Raw genomic sequence first — 26,140 nt, forward strand, 5'->3', positions numbered from 1 at the left:
CATTGATAAAACCAATTCTTAGTTGGTAAAATCGTTATAAAAAAGTCACATTAGTTAGTACTAATGCTATAAAAAATGTACTATCAAAAGAAAAATTAGTTAATGAAAAAAGGAACATTGACACAGGCTTGGACAAAAATGGCATGCGATTAAATGCAAATGTTTTTTTTAGACAACTTGACCACAACTGTTTATGTTTTGATAATTCAAGCATTTCAGAAATGCACTGAAAAAAGAAAAACTAAGTTAAACTTAAACTAAAAAGAAAATTAAAAAAAAAACTAAAGAAAAAAGAAAACAATTCCTTACAAAAAAGAAAATATATCACCACTAAAATAAAACTAAAAAAACAACACAAACTCTAGGCATTTTTTTGTTACTTTTCTAAATTTTATTTGAAATCAATTACTTTAAAACTTATTTTTTGAAATGTTTTATTAAAGTTACGCAAAACATTTTTACATTAAGTAACACATTACTTCTAATAATTTTTTAATAAATGAATAAATTTTGTATAAACTATTAAAAAAATGTTTTTTATAATATTTTTAAATTGTATAAATATTTTTTCCAAAAAGTTGCAAAAAAAAAAATTGTTCAAAAAAATAACATTTCAAAAATCTTTTTAAAATTGTAATTTTTAATCATTTCAATTTTTAATCAATCTGATAAGTAAGTCAAGTTAAAAAAAGGTTTTAAACAATTCTTTGTAAAAATACAAACAAAAAAATGAAGCAATTAAGTCATTCAATTGCAATGGGAAAATTTAATTGCTTTATTTAATTGCTAGTCATCAAAATCCAGCCTGGATTTTGATGACTAGCAATTACCATCAAAAACCATTTATTTAAAAATAAAGTAAGTCGGTATTTTATACATATAAATTAAAATAAACTATAAGAGGAAGCTGATTGGTAAAAATAAACTATGAAAAGGAAGCAGAACAGCTTCGCAATACCCACAATAATATTTTGTGTGTCGGTTTTTCAAATAATAATAAGTAATTATGTAATTATGTATCAGAATATATTAACTAAATAGTTCCTATTAAAGACGCAATCATAGATTAAAGTTGTTTTAATTTATAAATTCATTGTAGAAAATGTTATATTAATAAAAAAAAGAGGTATAATATCTTTTGATAATTTAAATATAATGTGCCTGTGATTTAAATAAAATATACTGCCAATGAGCAATTTAATTTAATTTTAGTTTGAGCAATACAAGGAATTTGTAACTTTATTTATAAGTGTTAATGTAACAAGTTTAAAAGTTGTTATAAAAGTTTCATAAAAATAAAAGATAAAAGACTTATTCATGTCTATTGTAATTTAAAATAAAAAAGAAGTTTTATAAGAAAATTATTTGTTTAAAAGATTTAAAAAAATCATAACATAAAAACAAACAAAATACTTTTACATTAATCAACAGAATATATGCTTATATAAGTAAATAAAGTTATTTATATTCTTGTATAATTTATATAAAATGTTTCTACACTGGTTCTAAGCAACTTATCTCAAAAAGTAATTGCTTAAAGTGATCCCTAAGTGCCAACCCAAGTTGTGTTCATATTAGTAAACGGAAACTTTCGGCTTTGGCTGAAATTTCAGCCGAAACCGAAATTTCTGCTTCAACAATTTTTTTTTCTTTTCCTGTTTCGGCCGAAATTTCGGTTCAAACGGCAACCGATATGAACCGAAACTTTTATAAGATTTTTTTTAAGTTTTATTTTAGAGTGGGATCATGACGATTTCCTAATTGTGATCGTTTGTTAGTAAATCAATTTTTAATTATAACAGTTGTAGAAATTTTAATTGAAATCACGTTACATAATAGTTTTAAGTTACTAATCTCAAATCATTCTTAAAATGAATTAACATTTAAGTAAAGCAACCCAAACCAATAGTTTCATCAAAAGTTTCTCAGTACTAAAATTTTACCGTGGCAGCTAGTGATTTCAAAAACGGAACTTGCAACAACTGCAATTTGAAAATATCTCGTGGATCGCACAATCCAAAACTTCAATCACTTAGCGGACTTTCATCACATTTAAGAAGTCGTTTACTCTAAAAAATCTCCTAACTGAAAAAGCAATACTCATAACTACCTGCAGTCCTGAAAATATACCAACTTCAGATCAAGTTGAGCCTATTACAATTAAAAAAAGAACAATACCCTTATTTGACACCAGAACAAAACGGCAGAGGGCTAAAATGTTGCAATTTGCAAATGAAAGAAACAAACTTTTGCTAGAAAACAGGAAAAAAAATGTATTCCACAGAGAAAATACTTCAATTATTACCTTTAATTATTGAAATGTCTTGACATATTTTAAATTTAAACTATGTTTCATGGTGATTGCTTAGATATATGTAAAATAGCTTTTTTTGCTTTAATTCGGTGATCATAAAAGGTTAAGGATTTTAAACATTCTTTTACAAATTTCGGCCGAAATTTTGGTTTTGGTTTCGGCCGAAATTTCAGTTTCGGCTACGGCTTCACTGAACCGAAATTTTGGTACTTTCGGTTTTGGCTGAAATTTTGGTTTCGGTTGATCACTAGTTCATATTATAAATAATCCTTAAAAATTAAGTTTCATGTTAATTAAACTTTCCAGAACAAGTTATTTATCGAGATATTAGCAAAAAACTTTATAATTTTGAACATCATTCTATTCACGAAGGTAAGCTCTGGCTCTTTGATTTAAAAAAAAATACCGGTCTGATTAATGCGTTTTTGTAGTTAATAATAGTCAATACAAAGAAGTTCTTTCAGATAACTCAAACTCGTGTTATAATTGTTATGTTTGGGTTTTCCCTTTTGCAATTAACTTTTATATAGAAGAATGCCTTGATATAAAAACCTTTTATTTATTTAAATATTTTACCTGAATTTATTTTATTTTTAAAATAAACTTAAAAGTCTTATATATTTGTTTTAAAACAAAACAAAATTAGTGCTGTAAATATAAGATATGTAAATTTAAAAATTATACTGATATTTGATAAAAAACAAGTTTTGCTAATAAAATTTTAAGCGAAAATATATACATATTTTTTTCAGATTTAATAAGAAATAGTGAAAATACATTTGATTTCACTGTAAATGAAAACAAAATACTTTAATAGAAATAATAATGAAACAAAGTAGAAAAGCAGTAATCTTTGTTTAATTTTTATTTTGTTAAAAGTCTCCAGCTGAACTAAAATGTTTAATGTAGTGCGAACGTTTTTTTATAAAATGGGAAAACCAATTCTAATCTAACTGTGTAAATCATTTTAAAAACTCTGCAGTAAGTACATCTTATATTCAAACCAGATATTTGTACAACGGAAAAAACTATGCAAATACATGGAGCTGATATTAACTTCTCAACCGGAAGTAAAATGGCAAAACAACAAATTTTTTGTTTGTTAATATATCAATACATAAATTGTTTTGGTAATTTTAATAACCTCAAAACTTATTTTCTAATGTTTATTTACAAAGTAAACTTGTCTAAGCACTTGGGAATCTCTTTAAAAGATTTTTAGAAAGGCATGAAAAAATAGTTTCAAACGTTTAATTATATCATAAAAAATACATGCCAACATAAAAAAAATTTATACAAAACTTTTTTTGTTTATTTATACAAAATGCCTTTATTTTAAACAATCTTTGTAATTAAATTTTTATTTTATTTAAAGCCTTGGCGTAAAATAAAAACTTTAGAAAGATCAACCATTAAAAGTTATTCATAATGCAACAGTTTTTTAAATTGTCAAAACATCAAAACAGTCCTGGTTTGCAAAAAAAAAAAAAAAGTTTTAAGTGTGATTAGTTACTTTCCTGTCCAAGTCTGTTGACATACCTTAACCCACATCGCTTAGATGAGAGACCTTAAGTCATTTAAAAAGGTTAAATTTTGGTTGCTATGAATCCAGCTGTGCCTGGGATCATATTTTTTAATTATGTTTCTTTTGTCTTTGGAACAGGTTGGTGTTATAGGCCAAAAAATTTGGGATATTTTGTTATTTTTAAAAGAAATTTTATGATTCTGGGTTTGTTTTTATTGTTAGATCTTTGTTACAGTTTTTGTTTTTTTATTTGTTTTTTCATTTTTTTGTATTTGTTTTTTTTTTTGTTTGTTTGTTTCTTTTCAATAAATTTATACAAAAAGGTGTTAAGATAAAAGACACAAAAATAGATATGTATTTTTATAAAATGAATCAATAAAAAAAAAAGTTATGGAGACTTGCAGAAGACCTTCAGGTCTTGTCATCAAGAACTGCTGCGTGAAATATCTATACATTTTAATTAATTTGTTTATTTAACTTAAATTACTAAATTAACTAAATTTACTTTGGTGTTAGAAGTGGCGGTAAAAGCTTGTAGCAATTAAGTAGTTAATTTAGTTATTGAGTTCTTGGTACCTGGATTTGCACATTTTCAAAATAAGTATCTATTAATTCAACCTTCAGAATTAGGGTTGGCATTTGGCAATGCCGACCTAAATTCCAAGTTAGGAAAAATGAGGTTGGCAATTTATTGCCGACCTCATTTTTCCTAATTCCGAGGGTTGATTATATTGTATATTATATGTTATAAGTTTAATTAATCTTTTCGATCGTAACTAGAATTTTTTTTAATATCTAAATCAGTGGTCGATTTTGTTCACTGCTTTATTTTTTCATTTTCTTTTTCATTGCCACTTTAATATTCATTTCTTCTTCCTTTTTTGAGAAACCTATTATTTAGAGTCTTTATGCTATAGTTAATTTTACAAAAATCATCCAATACAAAGTTAGTACTCGCCAATCCCAAATCTATAACATTGAACAATTGCTACTCTTGGTTAAATTTTTAAATCGGTGATACATTAGTAATTAGTTTTTGTTTGCATTGCTTATATATATGTAACATTTACACTCATTTAATATTATATAATATTAATATAATGCATTATTATATATGTAACATTTACGCTCATAAATTTTTCACTAAACAATTTACACTTTTCCACCCAAAAAAATCCATCATAATTTTATATGAACACTGGCAAAAATGTTTTTTAGATGTGAATATACCGGGTCAGTATGGTGCTACTCCTTTGCATTATGCATCTCGATTTGTAGAGAAAAAGTTAAAAATAACAATTGATAGCAACGAGCATTACCAGACACCTGAAATATTCCCAAAATTTCATTCATGCACTGATACCAATAACACAACAGAATTGGAATGTAATAATACTAAAGATAAAAAAAATAATTTGTTCATTGAAAATACAAATGAAGCAAATGGGTTGTTATCAGATTCCACATTATCAAGAAGTCTAAATGTCAGTGAAAATTCAGTTAAAACGCCTTCTTTTGTCAACATAAAAACAAGTAAAAAAAAACCATTTAAAAAAGTCAAGGATAAAATGAAAGAAGAATGCATATTAAGGTATCTATTAGATCAACAAGCAAATGTTAATGCTAAAGATATAAATGGTTCTACTCCTCTCCACTATGCTGCTATGAGAGGGAATAAAATAGCGGTTGAGATGCTACTTATGCAAAAGAACATTAACATTGAGGTGATTATATTGTTTTTTTGTAATTTTTTTATTGTAGGTAAATTCAAATTTAAAAACTTAATTAACTAGTTGACTATGTTACGTTTGTTAACTATGGTATTTTATCAAAGCATAAAATACCATAGTTAACAAACGTATAAATTAGTTACAGTAAAATTAATGAAAATTTTCAAGAATTTTAAGTGGATTTTTCCCACACTTGAGACAGGTGAAGCTTTTTAGCTATGGTAAAGGCAACTTTCCTAAGAAAAGGAAAAGAACATATAACCTCCAATTTAATTTTGGGAATGGATAAAAAGAGTTTCTAAACTCTGAAATCCTGCTACTGACACTCTAAAAATACTAAGTCTCTGTTTAATATTGTCTTTACAATAAAATTCAGTTTACATAAAAAAATAAAAAAATCATTTGTGTTTTTTTTATATAATACATATTGATTTTTCATAGATTCTATTGATATTATTCCACTGATCAAGTTATCAGTGTTAGTAAGACTTTTTCATAGTCCTAATTTTTATTGGAAACAGAGATGTTATAGGTGTTGCATGTTTTTTATTAAAAGAATTTATTGAAATGTTTTTTCAATAAAAATGACAATAAAATCACGGAATAATCTTTCTAAATAATTAATTATTTAAATGACTTTACTTTGAATGTCAGTATCAGAGTTCAGCATTAGAGCTGAAGTATTTTTATTTTATGCCATATCAGAAGAATGTCTTCTTTATGCAAGTTTTACTAACTTTTCTTCACAAAAAAATTTTTTAAAGTTATATTCACTTTCTTAGGGCTGGTGGGTTTTTTTTTAATATTTTAATTTTGTTTTGAAAAATAAATGTTTCAAAACATGAGGGGTGAATTAACTCAAATTGATCATATTGCAAAAAATCTTGCGGAAAAAATAACAAATTTTCTGCAAAAAAAATAAAGCTCACTAAGACTCTCATAACTAACATGTTTTAAATATTATTTATTTTGAAAGAAGACTTTTGCAACAGTCTCTTACAAAAAGAGCATTTTGAAATAGACACTTTACTTGAAAAATGTGAGTTTCTCTTTATCAGCATCCTTTTAAAAGAATTTTTTTTTCTGGAATTTTATAAAACCTTTTGGTTAACAACTCTAGTATAAAAATACTTATTGTTATATGCCAAAATAAAAAAAAGAGAGAATTGAGGTAAATAAAAGTGTCTTTAACTCTTTTGCTACCAGCCATTTTAACAAAAATCTTTTAGCTGTGACCGCACATTTTTTTCGAATAAAATTTTGATGGCATAACATTGACATCTAATTAAAATTCGAATAGTAAATCTTTTTAAAAGTATAACAAACTAAATATCAATAAAAAACTAAACAAATGAACTTTTCAATTAAATAAGTTTTTATATTGCATCATTGAACAATAAGAAATGCAAAGTGCTTAAAACCATTGTATTATAAATTGTAACTAAAACATTATGTCTAAAACAAAACTTATTTTATGTATACGTGAATGTTTTTCTTCAAAAGACTTTTGTAATTACTTAGATAAATAGTTATACAATTCTACAAGTTAAATTTTACAGTGTTAATGCTGCTTTATTTTAGAACTAAATCTAAAGAAGTTTTTTTCCTCAAGGATTATCAAGGATTATCAAGATTTTTTAACTTTGCCAAGTGATAACTTTTTATAATTACACAAAATGGCTTATATTTATTCTTGATTTTAAGAGAAATAATTAAATCTTAAGAACAAACAAATTATGTGTCTAGAATGAAAATTTATGTACAAAACAAGATAAATGTGAAGCATACTCGAAAGCTGCTACCAGTGGCTTGCAGTCAAAATTTAAAAAAATCAAAAGCGACCCGCGATAGCGAAAGAGTTAAATAAAAACAAAATTAGTTATAATGATTGTTTAAAATAAACGCAATATGTGTAAATTAACAAAAGATGTAATATTTAAATTTTTTTTTATGTAGGCGTGTATTTTTTATGATAAATTTAAACGTTTGAAACTATTTTTCCATTTCTTTTTAAATACTTTTTTTAGATAATTTTTTTAAGTTACTTTAAATTATAAATAAGTTAAATTGAATATTCCCATTATAATGGAATGACTTTATTTATTTGTTTTATTTATTTTTTCTATTTTTAAAAAGAACTGTTTTTTTTAGACTTCACTTACTAATCAGAGCGTGAAATGATTAATAAATTCTATTTTAAAAAAACAAAGTTTTTTTAAAATAGTATTTTTTAATTATTTTAAGCAGGGAGGGGGGGGGGAGGGCTAGCTAGTGGGGGAATCAAGCTAGTGAGTGGCTCCAAAAAGGGCTCATCATGTTATGTAATTTCTTAAACATTTTTTGATAATGCTTGTATTACATTTTAAAAATCAAATTTATAAGATAAACAGAAAGCGACTTGGACCCTTCACTTAGAACCTCCAGTCTCTTAGGCTTAGGGGCTTAGACGCTAAAGGCCTCCACTTGTCATGATTTGCCACAGAATTTACCCTTGTTTTATTTTGAATTATTGAATATTGCCTGCTTTCCTTTTCTTTTCTTTTCTTTTTATTTTATTCAACCATATCAATAAAAATTTACAAATGCTCATTGTAAATTAATAGAATTTAGTTAGGTGTCACTCATATAGTTACAAACTAGTCAATCGAGTGACACCTAAAAAACATAAAAAAATATAAATAAGAGAGAAAAAAAAGAAAAGATTGTTAAAGAAATGATAATGATATATGTAATAATTATAGTAATAATACAAAATAATAACAATAATGATAAAGCATTAATAATATTAAGAATAGTTATAATACAATATAAATTGTAATTACACATTATAGATAATAATTAAATATAATAATAACAAAATGTAGCAATAATAACACAATAATAAATAAATACAATATAGATAAATAATAAATAAAGCAAAAATCAAACCACTCGTTTGTTAAAGAAATTATATATCAAAGACAACTTCAGTACAGAGAGAAATTATAAAGAGATACACTCCAACAATATATTTTTAAATTGAATTCTGTTGAGCGTAACAAGGAAATTTTTTTTTGGAAAAAGTCAAACACAAAAAGACAATTGTAAAGCTTTACAAGATCATGGAGTTTTAGGAGTTTTAGTTCAGAAAATTTTTTCTGAACTAAAAGTCCTAAAAGTCTTAACTAGCAATGCTATTAAATAAAAAGTTACTTTTTTGACCCCAAACAATACAACAATAGCAAAGTTTGGATAGGAACATAGTAACGAATTAGAGAAAGCATACTGTTAGCTCGTGTAAGTTTTTTTTAAGATGATATAGTTGATTATACCAAGATAGGTTTTCATCAAGATATACTCCAAGGTATTTTATATATTTTGACAGAAAAAGTTTTTTCCTGTTAATTTTAATTTTAATATTATCAATAGTTTTTTGAGGGGAATGAAAAATAATGTATTCAGTTTTATTGACATTCAATGAAATATGATTACTATTTAACCAGTTACATAAGCGATGAAGGTCTTGATTGACTTTTTTACATTATTTATATATAATAAAAACAATAACAGTCCAAGAATGGAACCTTGTGGAATGCCATATTTAATAACTTTATGTGTGGATTCAAATCCATTAGTTGAAACAAACTGAGTGCAATCCCTAAAATATAGCAATACCACGTATTCAGTAGTAGTTTAATTTTTTTATTAGAATGTTGTGATCAACCGTATCAAAAGCTTTTTAAAGATCTATGAATGCATCACAAACGAAGGAACCACTGTCAATTGCAGCACAAATCATTTCAGTAATGCTAATAAGAGCATGAGAAGTGATTTGAGCGAAACCCAAACCGTGGAATATGAAAACAAGCAGAATTATTCAAAAAGTTGATAATATGAGAATACTTAAGTTATTCTAAAAGTTTGCTTACGTTTGATAATAATGAAATTGGTCTTTAGTTATTACATTCATGTTTTGAGTCTTTTTTATGAATTGAGATAACAGAAGCAGTTTTTAAGATATCGGGGGGATACACTGGTGATGAATGACAGATTAAATAGTTCAGAAAGTACAGGAGAGATCATTTGCAAGAGCTTTAAAACTAGGTATTGGAATGTTGTTAGGTCCCGAAGCCTTGCTGTCTTTAAGATAATGAATAATAGATAATACTTGGTTTTTGTCTGTAGATTTTATGAATATTGACTTAAGATTAGGATTTTTAAGGTATTTATTAAAGTCAGTATTGGATGAGTGAATCTTTTTCTGTAATTCTTCCGGAACTGAAACAAAGAATGAATTAAAAGATTCCGAATTATGGGGTCATATATCATGGAATTGTTAGAAGATAAGCAGGAAGGATATGAGTTAACTCTTGAACTAATGTTTAAAAGATTCCTAATACCATCCAATGTAGATTTCAAATTTTTGGCATTATCAGAGAAGAACTTAGAGTAATGGTTCTTTTTACTATGATGGGTGAGAGTAGTTTCTATATGTTTTATAAGATTTTTCTAGATTGATTTTGTTATTAATATTCTTTGTTTTTAGAAATTTGTTAAATATTTTATTTCGTATTTTAATTGAAGTCAAGGTTCCTCGTGTTTAAAGGTTTGAGACCCCTTGATAATCAGCGATAGCTGACTTTTTTTAATGATGCATGTTTATCTAAAAGAGAATTAAAACTTGTTAGAAACTCTTCAAAAGACTTATTAGTCTTACCTTTGTCAACATTGATCACATTAGTCCAGCTAATTTTTGAGAAATCACTATATAATTCCTTGCAATTTATCTTTTTAAAAATCTGACGAAAAATGCAGCTTTTATAAGGATTAATTTTGGTTCTATAAAATGGTTGTATTAAAAATCGGGTAAATGATCTGATACCGTAGAAGTAAAATTACTGGCAAAAATATTTGTAGAAGTTGCATTAGAAAATATGTTATCAATTAGAGTTTTGGAGTGATTCGTGATTCTTTTTGACAATAAAATAAAGAGAAGAAAGTTATTTAAAGCAATAGTGTCTAAAAATTCAGAGACAGAATGATCTGAGTTTACTAATAAAAGATTGACTTTAAAATCGCCCATTAAAAAAGTAGTTTTTTTTTTTCCATAGATAGTGTTTCAAAAAGTGGAATTAAATATGATTTAGTAAATTCTGAAATATTCATATTAGGATGGCGATAAAAACAGCCAATAATGTTTGATTTTTTAGGAAAGGTGATTTCCACAAACACTGATTCTAAAAACTTTGGTTTAAGCATATTAAGATCGTTTCGAGGTTTGTATAATAATGTATTAGATATATAAAGTAAAGCTCCTCCAAAATAAGATTTTGTTGGAGTGTGCTCATAAACATAACCGGTAAGATTTAATGGGATAGTTGGTAGGATGTCATTTTTTAGTTTAGTTTCAGTTATGCCAATAATACTGAATTCATGGTTAATAAGAGATAAAAGTGAGTTTAATTCGTCAAAATTTTTTATAAAAGAAGCAATATTTAAATGAAAAAGAAAATTATTTTTGTCAATGTTGGCAGAGTTGAAACATTCTATGTCCATATATTTACAATTAGTATGGTTTTCTTCGAGGTTTACACCATTGTCATTGTTGTTATTAAGTTGATGGGAAATGAAAAAAGAAAGATTAGACTCTATGGTGTTTGGAAAAGATGATATGTTGTTTGAGTGTTCATTAATATGAATCACTTTATCATCTATTGTTTGCAGACGCAGCTCCTTATCAGATAAAGAATCAAATGGAAAAATATATTTTCTACATGAAATATAGAGCCAAGATGTTTTAGAGTTTTTCAATTCCTAAATTCCATACCATTCAGAAGACAGCATTTTTTATGAAAAAGAATTAGGCAATGATTACATTGAAGGTAGTGATGGTTTGTATTAATTTTCTTGAAACAATCTTTGCAGTGAGACATTTAAGTAGTACAGTTTTTAAAATGAAATGATTGAATGAAGTGAAATAAGGAAACAAACAGTAATATGAACAGCAATATAACCAAAAATATAAAAAATAATAATAATATTTGTGAATAATATAAACTTAATTCAATTAATAAAATAATAAAATAAAAATAATATTTATTTAACAATTAAAATAAATAATAAAAAAATACTATAAATAATGTTAGGAAAGAAAAACGTAAATACATATTCAGACGACAGCATTTTTTATGAAAAAGAATTAGGCAATGATTACATTGAAGGTAGTGATGGTTTGTATTAATTTTTTGAAAACAATATTTGCAGTGAGACATTTAAGTAGTACAGTTTTTAAAATGAAATGATTGAATGAAGTGAAATAAGGAAACAAACAGTAATATGAACAGCAATATAACCAAAAATATTAAAAATAATAATAATATTTGTTAATAATATAAACATAATTCAATTATTAAAATAATAAAATAAAAATAATAGTTATTTAACAATTAAAATAAATAATAAAAAAATACTATAAATAATGTTAGGAAAGAAAAACGTAAATACATATTAAAAATAAGTTATAATTAGTTAAATTTTAAGTTTTAAGTATAAAATAAAATGAATTATATTAAAATAATAAAAAATTATGATGATTATAAGTAAAATATTCTAGTAATAATAAATGAAAATATATATAATAATAAATTATTCAGTTTATATATAGTATTAAAAGTTAGTAAGTAAAACTAAAGTAACTAAGTTAACAAACTATATAGATATATAATAATAATAATAATAATAGTAATAATAATAACAATAACAATAACAATAATAGTAATAATAATAAGTATATATAATAACAAACAATAAATAAAAAAAGAAAAATTAATGAAAAATAAACAAAACAAAGCAAGAAAAAAATAAAACAAAATATGAATAATTACATTAAATTCTAAAATAAATAAACAAACTAAACAAACTAAATAAACTAACTCTTTTATGTTTTCCAAAAAGATAACAGTTTTTATTGCTTTTTTTTTTTTGGCAAATAATTTCTATATATAGAATACATAAATCCCATGCTGAGCCAAGAGCTATCTGATATATGACAATGGTTTAATATATATATATATATTTTTTAAACATCTTCGCTTCCAACAAGGCTGCAAGCAGCCACTAATTAAAGTTGGAAGTTACTGTAAGAGAAAAGATGAAGATTGTAGAGCAAGATAACGATTGACGGACGACTTAAAAGATTGCAAATTATATGAATCAGGAAAGCAAGATGAAGGAAGCGAATTCCAAAGAACTGATGTTCGAGGAAAAAAACTAGACAAATAAGCGTTTTTGGAGCACTTAGGAACAGTCACAGAAAAAGGATGACACTTAATTAAATGACGAGTAACACGAGAATGAATTTTAGTAGATGGCACAAGAGACGCTAGCTCTTTAGAGCAGTGCCCATTATAGTATTTGTAGAAAAGAGAAAGAGAAGCAACATTACGACGATGTGATAATGGTTGAAGGTTGGCTGTAAGAGCAGGTCCAACTATGTTTACAATGCGTTTTTGCACCTTGTCTAAAAGAGAAAGGGCATCATTAGAAGATCCGCCCCAGATATGGCAACAGTATTCCATACAAGGCTGGATTTGAGATTTATAGAGATAGAAAATAGAATCCAGAGTAAGAAAGTGGCGAGCTCGATAAAGAGATGCAACCTTAGCAGATGCTAATTTTGTAACTTATTTGATAAATGGTTTCCAAGAAAGATTGGAAGTAAGAGTTAATCCAAGAAGATGAAGAGTAGATGACTCATCGAGTACATCACCATTCATAAATATAGGAAGATCTAAATTATTGCGATAACGATTGGCTGAAAAAAATTGAGTTTTATCTGAATTAAAGTTCACCAGCCACTGTGAGCCCCATGCTGTAGCAGAAGTGAGATCCTTTTCAAGCTCAAATGCCCCCTCCAAGCAATCAGAGGGTGTTGGTTTCTTATCACGACAAGAATAAATGGTAGTATCATCAGCAAACAATGCCACCTTAGATGTGAGAATATCTGGAAGATCGTTAATGTAAATTAAAAAAAGTATAGGGCCAAGGATAGAACCTTGAGGAACCCCTGAAGTTACAGAATAAGAAGAAGAGTGTTGTCCATCGAGGACAACTTTTATGCTACGATTGGAAATGAAGGATTCAATGATCTTAAAGATGTTGCCGGATACACTATAAGAAGAAAGCTAATGGAGAAGACCAGCATGCCAAACTTTATCAAACGGTTTTGAAATGTCAAGAGCGATGGCCTTAACCTCTCCACCTTCATCTAATGCACAATAAAACCTGTCAGTTATTACTGTTAGCAAATCAGCTGTAGAACGAGAAGATCGAAATCCATATTGATGGTCAGAAAGTAAGTTATTAGATTCAAGATGAGAAATTAGGTGTTTGTTAATTAAAGATTCAAAAACCTTGCTTATGATAGGAAGAAGACTAATGGGGCGGTAGTTAGATGAATCAGATCGCTCCCCAGAATTTTTGAAGATAGGGATAACAGATGCGGCTTTCCAGCAGGCTGGAAAACAAGACTCTGATAAGCACTTGTTGAATAGTTTTGAGAGTATAGACGACAGCTCCGGAGAACACTTCTGCAAGACAATAACAGGTATGTTGTCCGGGCCACAAGCTGTAGAAGAGTCTAGGCAGGAAATCACTTTAGATACAGAAGCTGGAGTGACATGAATGTCAAGCAATGGATCAACCTGTTTGTTGGCAATATCAGGTAGAACGCAACTAGTGGAATCAAGAGATGATATAAGTCTGAACCATACAAGAGAGGTGGAATTAAAGATTTGCCCTTGTTATTGATATTATTAAAGATTCTCCAGAAGTCACGAGAGCCTAATTTTTGAAATGAGATACGAGATTTCATGACCTGAGAATAGCGGGTTTTGGCGTTAGACAAAACCTTTTTACAGTTGTTTCAAGCAGTAATAAACAGACGCCTATTTTCTGGAGAATAGTTTTGCTGATAAATATGGAAGTAACGGTTTCGATTGGCAATCGCAGCAGCACAGTGTGAGGAAAACCATAGAGGAGAGTGAGGCTTGACCTGGAATCGTTGAGAGGGCATAAAAGATTCCATGCCAGCCTGAATCCACGAAGTTATGTAAGAAGCACATTTGTCGACAGGAAGTTGAAAGATTTCTACCCAAGGGCCATCGCGAAGAAAGTCACGGAAAGAATCCCAGTCAGCTTTACTGTATATATATATATATATATATATATATATATATATATATATATATATATATATATATATATATATATATATATATATAAAAATATATATATAATATATGTATATATATATATATTAGGCTACTGTCATGTTTATATATATATATATTCATATATATATATATATATATATATATATATATATATATATATATATATATATATATATAAAACTTAACAAAATGATGTCATTGTCAACATCAGATATTCAACTTTTGTCACGATTTGCCATTATCACGATTTAAAATGTTTTCTTTAGATTTTGAACATTGTACACATTGTATTTCAATGGCCTCACAAATTTTTCTTGTGTAGTTGTTTGAAATAACAGAAAGCATTTTAGGGTTCTCTCAGTTTATTTTACCATTACAATGTTGTGAATGTTCTACTATTTCAGATGTTTCCCAGTTGGCTTTTGTAACATTATTTTTATGTTCTTGAATTTGTGTGGATATCTTTTTACTTGTTTCACCAATATAACATTCATCACATGTGCAGTCAATTTGGTGCACTCCTGGATGACTATTCGGATGACTATTCTGTTTAGACTTGTTACGACAAAGTAGATTGATTAGGGAATTACCAAAACAGAAGACTGTTTTAACACCAACTTTACAAATACAAACATCTAAATAATTTAGTTGGTGTTGAGCATTTTTGTATTCGCATGTATATTGAATAGATTTATCTTGTGAATTTAAAAGTGCTAAAAATGAATTTGCGTCATCAATATTAGTAAATTGAGCATAGCTATCATCAACATAATGTTTATAAGATTTTGGTGCAATATTGGGGTTTAAAGCCTGTTGAAAAGCATTAGATTCAATATGTTGTAGATATGCTACTGACATGACGGCCATTATGGATAGACCTATGGGACCAGAGTTTTAAAAAATATATATTTTGTCTTCGCATAAAAATAACACCTAGTAATACAGAGATCAATTAGTTTATGAATGTTTACTAAAGATATTTTAGTTTGTTGTATTAGATCATCTCTATCTTTGTTTAGCATATCAATAATTGCAACAGTTGCTTTATCAAGTGCACTGATGGGTATAAATTAATAACATCAAATGACACTTGAGCTTCGTCATTAATAAACCATTCTTTTGCTGTTGATATTTAATAGATGAATTTTTATTTAAAGTTGGTTGTATGATCTCAACAAGATGTTGCGAAAATTTAAGTGATATCTTTAATAGTATGTGTAATAATATTATAAGCATTAAAACTTATATGGTATCATACTATTTTTTTTTTTTTTACGAGACATTTTGGCTTATATAGTGAAAGCCATTATCATTTAAATAAATAAACAAATATATATGTATATGTATATATATATATATATATATATATATATATATATATATATATATATATATATATATATATATATATATATGTATAAGGGCAATTCCACGTAAAAGAGGAAAAAAAAAAAAAAAAAAAAAATTCTCGGCGACTTAAAAAAACTACATTAAATTTATTTTCCAACTATTTAAGAATACTTTTAAGAAAAAAATTTATTAAAAAAATAATTTTATCATACTATAACATACTCTTAAAGTTGTAAGGGTTATATGAGCATTTTTTGACGTTTATATATAGTTATGTTGTGAAGCGTTGAAAAAAGTTTCAGTGCTGTTTTTTTAAATAACTATTACTTCTAAGTTTGACTAAAAGGCAAAATCAAGCATTATGCATAATATTTTTTATAAAAACGAACTCTAACTAGGTCTATAAGAAGAACATATTAATGAAAACAAGACGTTACGACCGTCACAAAAAAAAGTCGAAAAGCTTTTTCTATCCTTCGTATCGAACTTTTTAAAACTACAACCATGGTAAAAGTAAAGATACTCATACATATTTTATCATCGTTTCAAAAAAAAAACATTAAAATGCTTTAAATCACCCTTTCAACATATTACTAAGTACGTTACGACCATCACGATACGTTTGCTTTTCCGTAACGGCTTCTTGACTTAAAAAATAAAAGTTTAAGCGCGAACGATATAATCCATTTCAAACGATTTACGTCATTTAAACCAAGTTATAATATTAATCAACTTTGTTTATTGTTTAATTTGCAGTTTGTTTATTCATTTTATTACTAAACTTGTTAAAGTTTTTTTTGAAACCATAAGTAACTGTTTTCAAAAAATTGATGTAAATAATTTTTTTTTAAGAAATAAAAACTTTTTAACAAAAAGGCAATTTTTTTTAGATTAAACGTTGTTTATAGTTTGCCCTGCAACTTTTTGGTTTAATCGATTTCGCGGTTGTTTTTTTATTTACAACATTTCGCGGGTTTTTTTAAAATATATAACGGAGCATATATCATAAACAGCAGCCGTTATATTTAATAACATATTTAAAATGCCAAAATTAGATGCTGAAAGATCGAAAGCTTATAGAGCAAGAAACAGAAAAGCTTTGTTAGAAAAAGAAAGAATTAGAAGTTATCAAAGGAGGCAGTTATTGACACCAAGAAAAGAAAACAAACAAAAAAATCAAGCGAAGGTTCGCAACCAAAGGCTAAGAATGAAAAAAAAACTTGATTTCATAACTAACGTCAGTCTAAATTCTACGCAAGACAATTCTTATAACTGCAAATCGTCAATGAGAAAGGCATTAAACAAGTATTTATTATATTAACATATATTTTTTAATATAATTGCTTACACATAATTTGGGTTCTTTTATATCAAATAACATATTTAGGACAAAACAGGCTCTTCCAAAATCTCCAAATAAAAGACGAACTATTTTAGAGCAGTTGGGTGCTGAATATGGCCTATGCACTGCTAAAGAAACACATCGAGTTCACTTTACATCAGAAGAAATTAAAAAAGTAAAAGTATTTTATGAAAGAGAAGATATATCAGTTATGTCTCCTGGAAGAAAAGACTTTATGAAAATTGACGGAGAAATAGTTCAAAAACGCTACTTAGTTATGAATTTGAAGGAGCTGCATCAACTGTATTGTGAGGAGAATGCTGACAAAAAAATTAAATTGAGTAAGTTTTGTGAATTAAGGCCAACATACATTCTTACGTGCAAAGATACACCACTTGAAACATGTGGTTGTATTTATCACAGTAATTTTACTTATTTGTGTGCTGCTTTGGCAAGTAAAATACCTTTTCCTTTGTATTGCAATAAATGGTTAGAAAATTATGTATTGTGCAAGCCCCCAACGTACCAATGTTGGATAATGAAATGTTCATTGTGCTGTGATAGTAAACTATTGAAAGTTTCTTTGCCCGAAATCGGAGACATGGATACCTTAATCACCTATAAATGGTGGATTAAAGAAGATCATCGCTGTGTACTTAGTCAACATAAAAAAAACATAAAAGATACTTTTAAACATTTCCGCGACTATTTACCAGAGTTTACTGAGCATCATCTCACTAAAAAGCACCAGTCTGAGCAATACCGCAGTCAAAAAGAAAATCTCGAACCAGGCCAAATTTTGATACACTTTGATTATTCACAAAACTATACATGTGGTTATCAGGATGCTGTTCAAGCTGCTTATTGGTCGCAGTCAACTATTACCTTGTTTACAGTTGTAATCTATCGCTACCAATTAGAGTCAAAATCATTTGTAATAATATCCGACGATAATGATAAAACAAAACGCGCCACTACAACATACTTAAGTGAAATATTTGACCTCTATTGCATTGATTATTTAAAAAAAGTTATATTATGGAGTGATGGTCCATGCACTCAATTCAAAAATAGATACATGGCCAAATTCATACAACATTGCTCTGTGAAATATCATTTTCAAAGTATAGAATGGAACTTTTTTGCTACCTCTCACGGTAAAGGAGCAGTTGATGGGGTAGGAGGGTCATTAAAGCGATTTGTTTGGAACAGCGTAAAATCTCGTGAAGTGATCGTCTTAAACGCTGAAGACTTTCTCTTAGCATCAAATGGGTGCAAAACTTATGTTAGACTTATCAACACAGATGATATTAATCTAAGGTGGGCCTTAATATCTGATAAAATAGAAAAAGCGAAAGCCGTTACAAATATTACCAAAATGCATTTCTGGCAAGTAAAAAATGGAAAGTTTTTGGTTTCAAAATTCTCTAATATTTTGTAATGGGGTTGCGGAACTATTTTAAAATTTATATATTAGTAAAAAAAATTTACTTGTCTAAGATATTTTTTTCCTATATTGGATTCCCGGCTCCGCAAAACATTTGCGAGTCGTATGAAAGTACATACTCCTAGATATTGAGCTATACTAAATAGAGTTAATAAAACAAAAAAAACAGGGAGCATAAATAGCATTAAGCATTCGTTGCCTACTCCAAATAAAACGATCCCAGTATTGAAGAATCACCATGGATAACCTTGATAATGTTATAAAGTTCATATTTTTTAACATAATTTAATTGGTTTTTATAGACATTTATCTTTTTTTATTTCATTTATTGCGTTATTTGTTGTTTTTCATTTTTGGCTTTTTCGTTACGACCGTCACAGTTACGACCGTCACGACATAAAACTTAATAAAATTCATGGAAAACTTCAAGCGAAAACTATGAAACTTACCATATAGTAAGTTCAATGTGTAATTAAAGAACACAGCAAAGGATTTTTTTCTCTCTCTGTGTAGATGGCTGCATAAAGATTGACAAAGTTTATTTGTTTAGATTTGTCAAAAAGTAAGCGTTACGACCGTCACGCTACGATGAGTTGATTTTTCAAATAAATTGAACACTTGAATAATTTAACTTTTGAATACTAAATTATATAATAGTATTTAACATTTCTGGAAATTTTCATGTAAATACCATTCTTGGTTCATTTTTAATGGCTGAAAACGCGTCAAATGTTACGACCGTCACTTGCGTGGAATTGCCCATAAATACAAATAAATATGTATATATATATATAAAATCATAAAATAAAACAAATATATTAATCTATTAGAATAAGTTAATAAGCTAGTTATAATTGTTTTTTTTAAATAATATTTAAGTTATATCATTTATTTATTTATCTAATTAAGTTATATCATTTATTTATTTATCTAATTATCAAAATTATACATTTGCTAGGCTATTGACAATTTAAAAATGACACCTTTGCATTGTGCATCAATTGCTGGATCATATGATGTTTGTCTACAGTTATTAAAACGTAACGCAAAGATTATATGTACAGATAAAGAAAATATGACCCCTCTTCATTTTGCAGCTATGGAAGGCCATCTAGGTAATAATAAATTGAAAGTAATGTAAAAAATATAAAAAATGAGTAAAAAGTTAACAATAAAAACTTCTAGTATAAAATTCATGTAGCATTACAAATCTCTTGTTTTAATTTTTTCTTTAAGTGAATATTTTTGGGTTCTAGCAATGTGTATTAAACTTCAATTTTATAATTGGTCATAATTAGTGTATTTGTTTATTTGGTTTGATCTATTCATCATATCATGTGAACTCATTATTTACTTTTAAACAATACTAAACATAAATGTTAGTGATTGTTCTAACACTTTTAATTTTATTAAAATTAAAAGTAATTTATTAAATTGAATATTGTCTGCTCAAAACTTTATTTAACTGACCATATTAGTTGATGTCAGATAGAGATTGCAATCTGCAAAGTTTTATCCCATAATCCCATGTTATTTCAGTGCATACAAAATCCCGTATTAGTTAATGCAGGATCCTCATGATTTGCAGTATTTAAATTATGCAATTCATTTAAACAAAAAAACACAACAGAAATCAAATTTAAAATTTAACAGCGTAAAGAATCCAAAGAAAAATATCCCGGTGAAAAAATGCTACATTTAGTTTTATTTTAGCTTATTTTAGCAATTTTAGGATTTTTTCCAAAGTTGAGGAAGTCAAAATTTTTCTCTAATTTAATACAAGTTAATAAAAACCACTTTTTTAAAGAGAGATTTATCCGAAAAAAAGTTCTAGAAAAAATGAGACACTTGTTAAAAGTGAGAAAAAAGTTATACAGCTCAAAAATAGTTTGTTTTGACCATTTCTATTTCAAAAGGGGACCAGTGTTATGTTTCTAAGGCTATAATTTCTGAACCATTGTACTTAAAAGTCTGAAGTTTCAAATTTAACCTATCTACATAATGCACAGAACAATATGTAAAAATCAGGAAAATCCGAGATGGTGACCAACTGGCTATTGGTTGAAATATAATTTGACCCAACTACATATAAAAATTGTGAAGAAGACGATGAATAAGATACCACTGGTGGTGAAGTTATACATGAGGAATGCGGTTTGACATAAATTTTGGATCAACCATATGCTGAATTAGTTAGCAATTACAAAGATCTTATTAAAAAGTGGGAAAAATTGTGAAAATCTTTAAAAACTCTGGTTAAAAGTGATGCATAATTACAAAAGTGATAAGAAAATTTTTGAGCTTGTTATCCTGAAATTCTAGGAAGTTAAGTATTACTGTCATTTTGTCATTTACAATGTTAAAAGAAATCGAGTTCTACCAATTCAGTAGCAGGAATTTAAAAATTATGCATGAATCCAGTGGGATTTTTAAGCAGAATTGAAAAGTGTGTAGGGCTGCAATCCCTAATATCAGGTGATGTTTTTCAACCACAAACATTTAATACTTTAAAATTCTTAATTTTGATATTTAAAATTATGAAAAACTTTTTTGTGTTTTTTTGTGACTTTTTAAAATTTTAGTAAAGCATTTTGCAAAACAAGCTTTTTAAAAGGTTGTGCTTTTTTAATTTATTGTATTACTTATTATAATTTGTAAGTATTGTTTTTTTTATATATCTATTTTGTATAAATTTATAAATATTGTTTTTATTATATAAAAGTATATATTTTGCAAGTATCGTTTTTTTTTTTTTTTTATGCAGATATTGTTAAACTTCTATTCTGTTATGCTGAGACCCGAGGAGGAGTTACATTAAGTGCTAAATTGCTTTTTTCATACAATCGAGACAAACAAAGTGCTCTCCATCTTGCAGTTGAAAACAATCATATTGATATTGTCAAATTTTGTATTAATAGAGGCTCAAATGTTAATTTAGCAAAAGTAAACTCAATTTCTCCACTTCATTCAGCTTGTAGTTCTGGATTATTGGATATTGCAAAGCTTCTTGTTGATAATGGTGCTGTTATTGATTCGAAAAATTCTTTTCAAGAAACACCCTTGCATCGAGCTGCTTTATTTAATCACACAGAAATTATTGAGTTCTTATTAATTAAGTAGGTGAATACTTACATAATCATTAATAGTTTATATTATCATAAAAATATCTACTCGTAAAAACCTATTATCCTTGTTATAAGAACCAGATAACTTTTATTTTAGAGGAGTATATGTTGATTGCCGTGATAAAGACAATGAAACACCCTTGCTTATAGCTGTGCGTAAAAATTATGTTGAATCAGTAAAGTTGTTGCTTGAATATTCTGCAAACATATATGCAAAAGATGCAAATGATAAAACATGTTTATTTTTAGCTGCTCAAGAAAATTCCAAAGAAGCATTAGAAGTAATTATTTACTGAATAATCATTTTCCTGCTTTAAATGTTATTTATTGCACAAATCTTTTTTTATTTATTGCATGTTAAATAAAAAAAGATGTAAGATGTATAAATAATGAAGTGCAAATTATTCATTGGATTGTGTGAACTTGATGTTCTTTTAAATAAAAAAAGATGTATAAATAATGAAGTAAGTTAAGTAAAGATGAAGTAATTATTTACTGAAGTGTAGCTGAGAATATTCAAGATTAAAAAACAATAATAAAAGAATTTTCATATATCTAAGTTTTAATGTTTTTTTTAATTTTTTAGATTTTATGTAAACTTGATATTTCTAATCTGTTAGAAGAGTTTGATAAACATGAAATGACGCCTCTCCATGTTGCAGCAAAAGAAGGGCATGATACTATTGTCCTGGTGTGATTTTAATAAATTTTTGTAGAAAAAGATGAAAAGTAATAGTATATTTTAGGTATAAAATTTATTTTTCTCAGACACTTTTGGGCTTAGGTTCACGTATCGATGCAAAGTGTTATGAAAATCTAACACCACTTCATCTTGCTGCAAAGTATGGTCACTCTAGGTAATGCACCAATATACATTAAAGATTATTTTTGCTATGCAAAAGAAACAGTTGCTGGCTGGTTGTTATCATTTTAATATATGAAAATTTCCTCTTTTAGAATTGTTTTATTCTTTTTTTTTTAGAATTGTTCAACTGTTGTTGTCAAATGTTTTGAGTATTGTAAATGATGTTGATGATTCTTCAAACACACCTCTTCATCTTGCTGCAATGGAAGGTCATGTTAAAATTGTTGAGATGCTTATCGAAGCTGGTTCCCCATTAGATACTAGGTATTTCATAAATTTTAAAATATTCATTAAAAAAAGTAGTGAAAAATTGTGAAAATAAGAAAAAAAAAGCAACTAAGAAATATAATAATAATAAACATATAATAATGAAAAATATTAAAATGAAAATTAAGCAAAAAAAAATAAAATATAAAACTAAGAAAATTTTTGAGGGAAAAAAAAAATTAAATGTTGTTACAAGATGGTAGTCAAAATTTGTAAAACAACACAATAAATATCTCGAGTTTTATTTTTTAAATCTGCAAGTTTGATTTTGTAAGCCACCTAAGAATATAAGGATTTTTTATGTTAAAATTAGAAAAATTAAATTAGATACAAATGTTCTAAAAACTGTTTAATGTGCAGTGTTTTATGCTGTTAATTGTGTTTTTTAGTGACTGATTTTAGTTAGTAATCCAGAACAAAAAACCAGAACAAAACCAGAAACCAGAACAAAACTGGTGTGTCTAGATTCAAAAATCTTACCAGAACAAAACTGGCGTCTTTAGTTTATAAATTATGGGTAATGACTGATTTCATATTGGAAAAATGTGTTTTCTGTTTTACTTAATTCACATATAAAATATAGTATTTATATGCAAAGTATTGGTTTTTTAACTGAAAAGTTGTTTTATTTAGAAATTTTATTGCAAGAACAGGTTGGTGACTGACAATATTAATATTTGCAAAAGATGGGAAAATCTACTACTAAAAAAAATTGTTGGTGAATATTAATGAAGTATTTAAATAAAAACTTAAAATGACTTTTTACAAACTTGACAAATGTTGAAAGTTATTTTTTTTAGTAAAATGTTGTAAAGAATTTAATCAATTTCAAAACCTTTCTTAGTAAAACTTCAAGCAAACTTCAAGCAAAGAAAAGTAAACTTTTCTTTGCTTGAAGTTTGTTTGGTTTATAATAACTTTTGTTTTCCATTGGGTAAGCTTAAATACATGTTTAACAAACACATATAAAGGTCGTGAAATTTATAACCTCATAAATTAGAACTATCAGCTTTTTAAAAGTCATAAAGTTTTGTTGTAGATGTTGTTATTGTTATAGTAATATTATTGTTAATATTTTCATCATATTTAGTATTTATATGTTGTATTATTTAGGTGTTTTACGTTAAATGTTAAATTAAAGTGTTATGTTAAAGTGTTGTAAAGACTTACAGAAATGCACACTAAATGTGTGCAATGTGTAGGTGTAAAAATTTAAAATGCTTTAAATTGATTACCTTGGTGAACAGTTTTAGAATGTAAACTATTAATAAATGTGATAATAATAATAAACAAAATTCATTTGATCATTTTTTGTTGTGTTGTTGTTAATTCAAATTAAATTAATTATTGATTTGTTAAATGTTGTAATATCATCTAGTTATGTATTTTTCATGAAGTATACTTTGTTAAGTTGTTTTGGATCTTTGATATTAGGTTTTGTATCTTTGATATTAGGTTTTGTCTAGTGCTTTCTTTTTTAAATGAGTTGCTCGAGATTATCTTTGGATCCATATGCGTCCAAGATGCGTCCAAGATGGTTAAAACTAGTTTAAGCTGGCTTATTTTTGAAAGTTTTTGACTTTGTTCTACCTATCATATTTAAAAAGAATTATATCTCCAACTACTTAATCATAAACCAAGAGAAAACTGAATCTATTGGATGTTTGGGACAAGTTAAAAGCTTCTCAGCTATAGTAGTAACGATAAAGCTGTTACACCAAGTTAGCTGTTACACCAAAGTTGTTATTGTAGGTTGCAGTACAAAATTAATCGTCAGAAAGAGCATTACTTACTGGAATGATTTTGTAAGTTTCTATGTCAGGAAATAACATTATCAAAAAAAAAAAAGGAAGTTGAGCTGGTGCATTACAACTGGTGCTCTATAAATTTTTCACTTTTTTTCACAACTTTTCAATTTCACATCTTTTTTTCAGTTTGGATACACATACAATTTATTCTTCAACTTTCCTGTAACTATGAACTGTTGGAATTTTAGACTATTTTACATTGATATTTCTAAAAAACCAGTTGATCAATTCTCATGTTTTATTTAAAATGGTAATTAAAAAAAAAGATTTATACGTAGTTATTCATGTGGTTTTAATTTAGTTTACATCTGATTAGTTTTTTGCATTGTTGAGTAAAAAGTCTAAAAATCAAAAAAATATTTGGAAAATTTATATAGAAAATTGTGTTCACATTCAATGATTTCAAAATCATGTGAAGTTTCAAAATCAACTTTTGGAATTACCATAAAATCCTTTAAGTAAAATGAAACTAAATAGAAAATAAGTTTTAGTAAAATGAAAATAAATAGAAAATAGGTAAGTGGTGGGAAAGATTTAATGACAAAAAGATAGCAAAATCATTCATTAACACAGTTCATTGAAATCCAAATAAAAAAGATCAAAATTAAGTAGATCTATTATTTAAAGAGTATTGAAAAAAGAAAATTTGAAAGATTGTCACAAGAACAAAATACCAAGAAGGGTACTTGATGGAGAAATGAAGGCTATTGGATAGCTAAAATTTGCTTAAATTAGTGTACATTTTTTTCAACTTTGTACATTTTAAAAGATTATGAAACTGTAGAAAAAAATCGATGCTTTCAGCTAATTGATATTAGTGAAAGCATTGTAGATCAGATTCAAGTACATCAGAGTCAAAAAATTTGCTTGTCATTTCCTTGTTTGGCAGATTTTTTGCAGTTGTGGCTTTAAAGCTTCTTTTTTAATTATTATAACAAATCAAACTTTAACATCAAATCTATGCATGACTGAATAAAAAACAACTTCTTCCTCTTATTGAAAAACATTAGCAACCAATTTTAATTTGTCCAGATCTGGCATCGATCTGTCATTTCAAAAAAGTATCATGTTAGAATATATATAAAGAAACAAAACATTTTTACAATAACTACATATAAATTTTACTGCAAATTAATAGTTATTATTACTTTGCAG

At 26.8% G+C, this 26,140-nt stretch overlaps 1 protein-coding gene across 5 annotated transcripts in view; it reads left to right on the top strand.

Annotated features, from left to right (window-relative positions):
- LOC101236772 (transient receptor potential cation channel subfamily A member 1) overlaps window positions 1–26,140 on the top strand; it is a 101,480-nt gene that overhangs the window by 15,427 nt on the left and 59,913 nt on the right. For all 5 annotated transcript variants that reach the window (XR_010637563.1, XR_010637564.1, XM_065793174.1 and 2 more), the window contains exons 3-9: window positions 5,058–5,563; window positions 19,879–20,035; window positions 21,685–22,036; window positions 22,143–22,326; window positions 22,632–22,736; window positions 22,814–22,902; window positions 23,028–23,174. Coding sequence is in view for 3 of the 5 variants with exons in the window: in XM_065793174.1 (XP_065649246.1) it covers window positions 5,058–5,563; window positions 19,879–20,035; window positions 21,685–22,036; window positions 22,143–22,326; window positions 22,632–22,736; window positions 22,814–22,902; window positions 23,028–23,174 (1,540 nt within the window). In the remaining 2 variants the exon portion in view is untranslated. The remainder of the gene's footprint in view (window positions 1–5,057; window positions 5,564–19,878; window positions 20,036–21,684; window positions 22,037–22,142; window positions 22,327–22,631; window positions 22,737–22,813; window positions 22,903–23,027; window positions 23,175–26,140) is intronic.

Source organism: Hydra vulgaris, chromosome 03 (assembly GCF_038396675.1).
Source record: "Hydra vulgaris chromosome 03, alternate assembly HydraT2T_AEP".
In the NCBI taxonomy this organism is placed as follows: Eukaryota; Metazoa; Cnidaria; class Hydrozoa; order Anthoathecata; family Hydridae; genus Hydra; species Hydra vulgaris.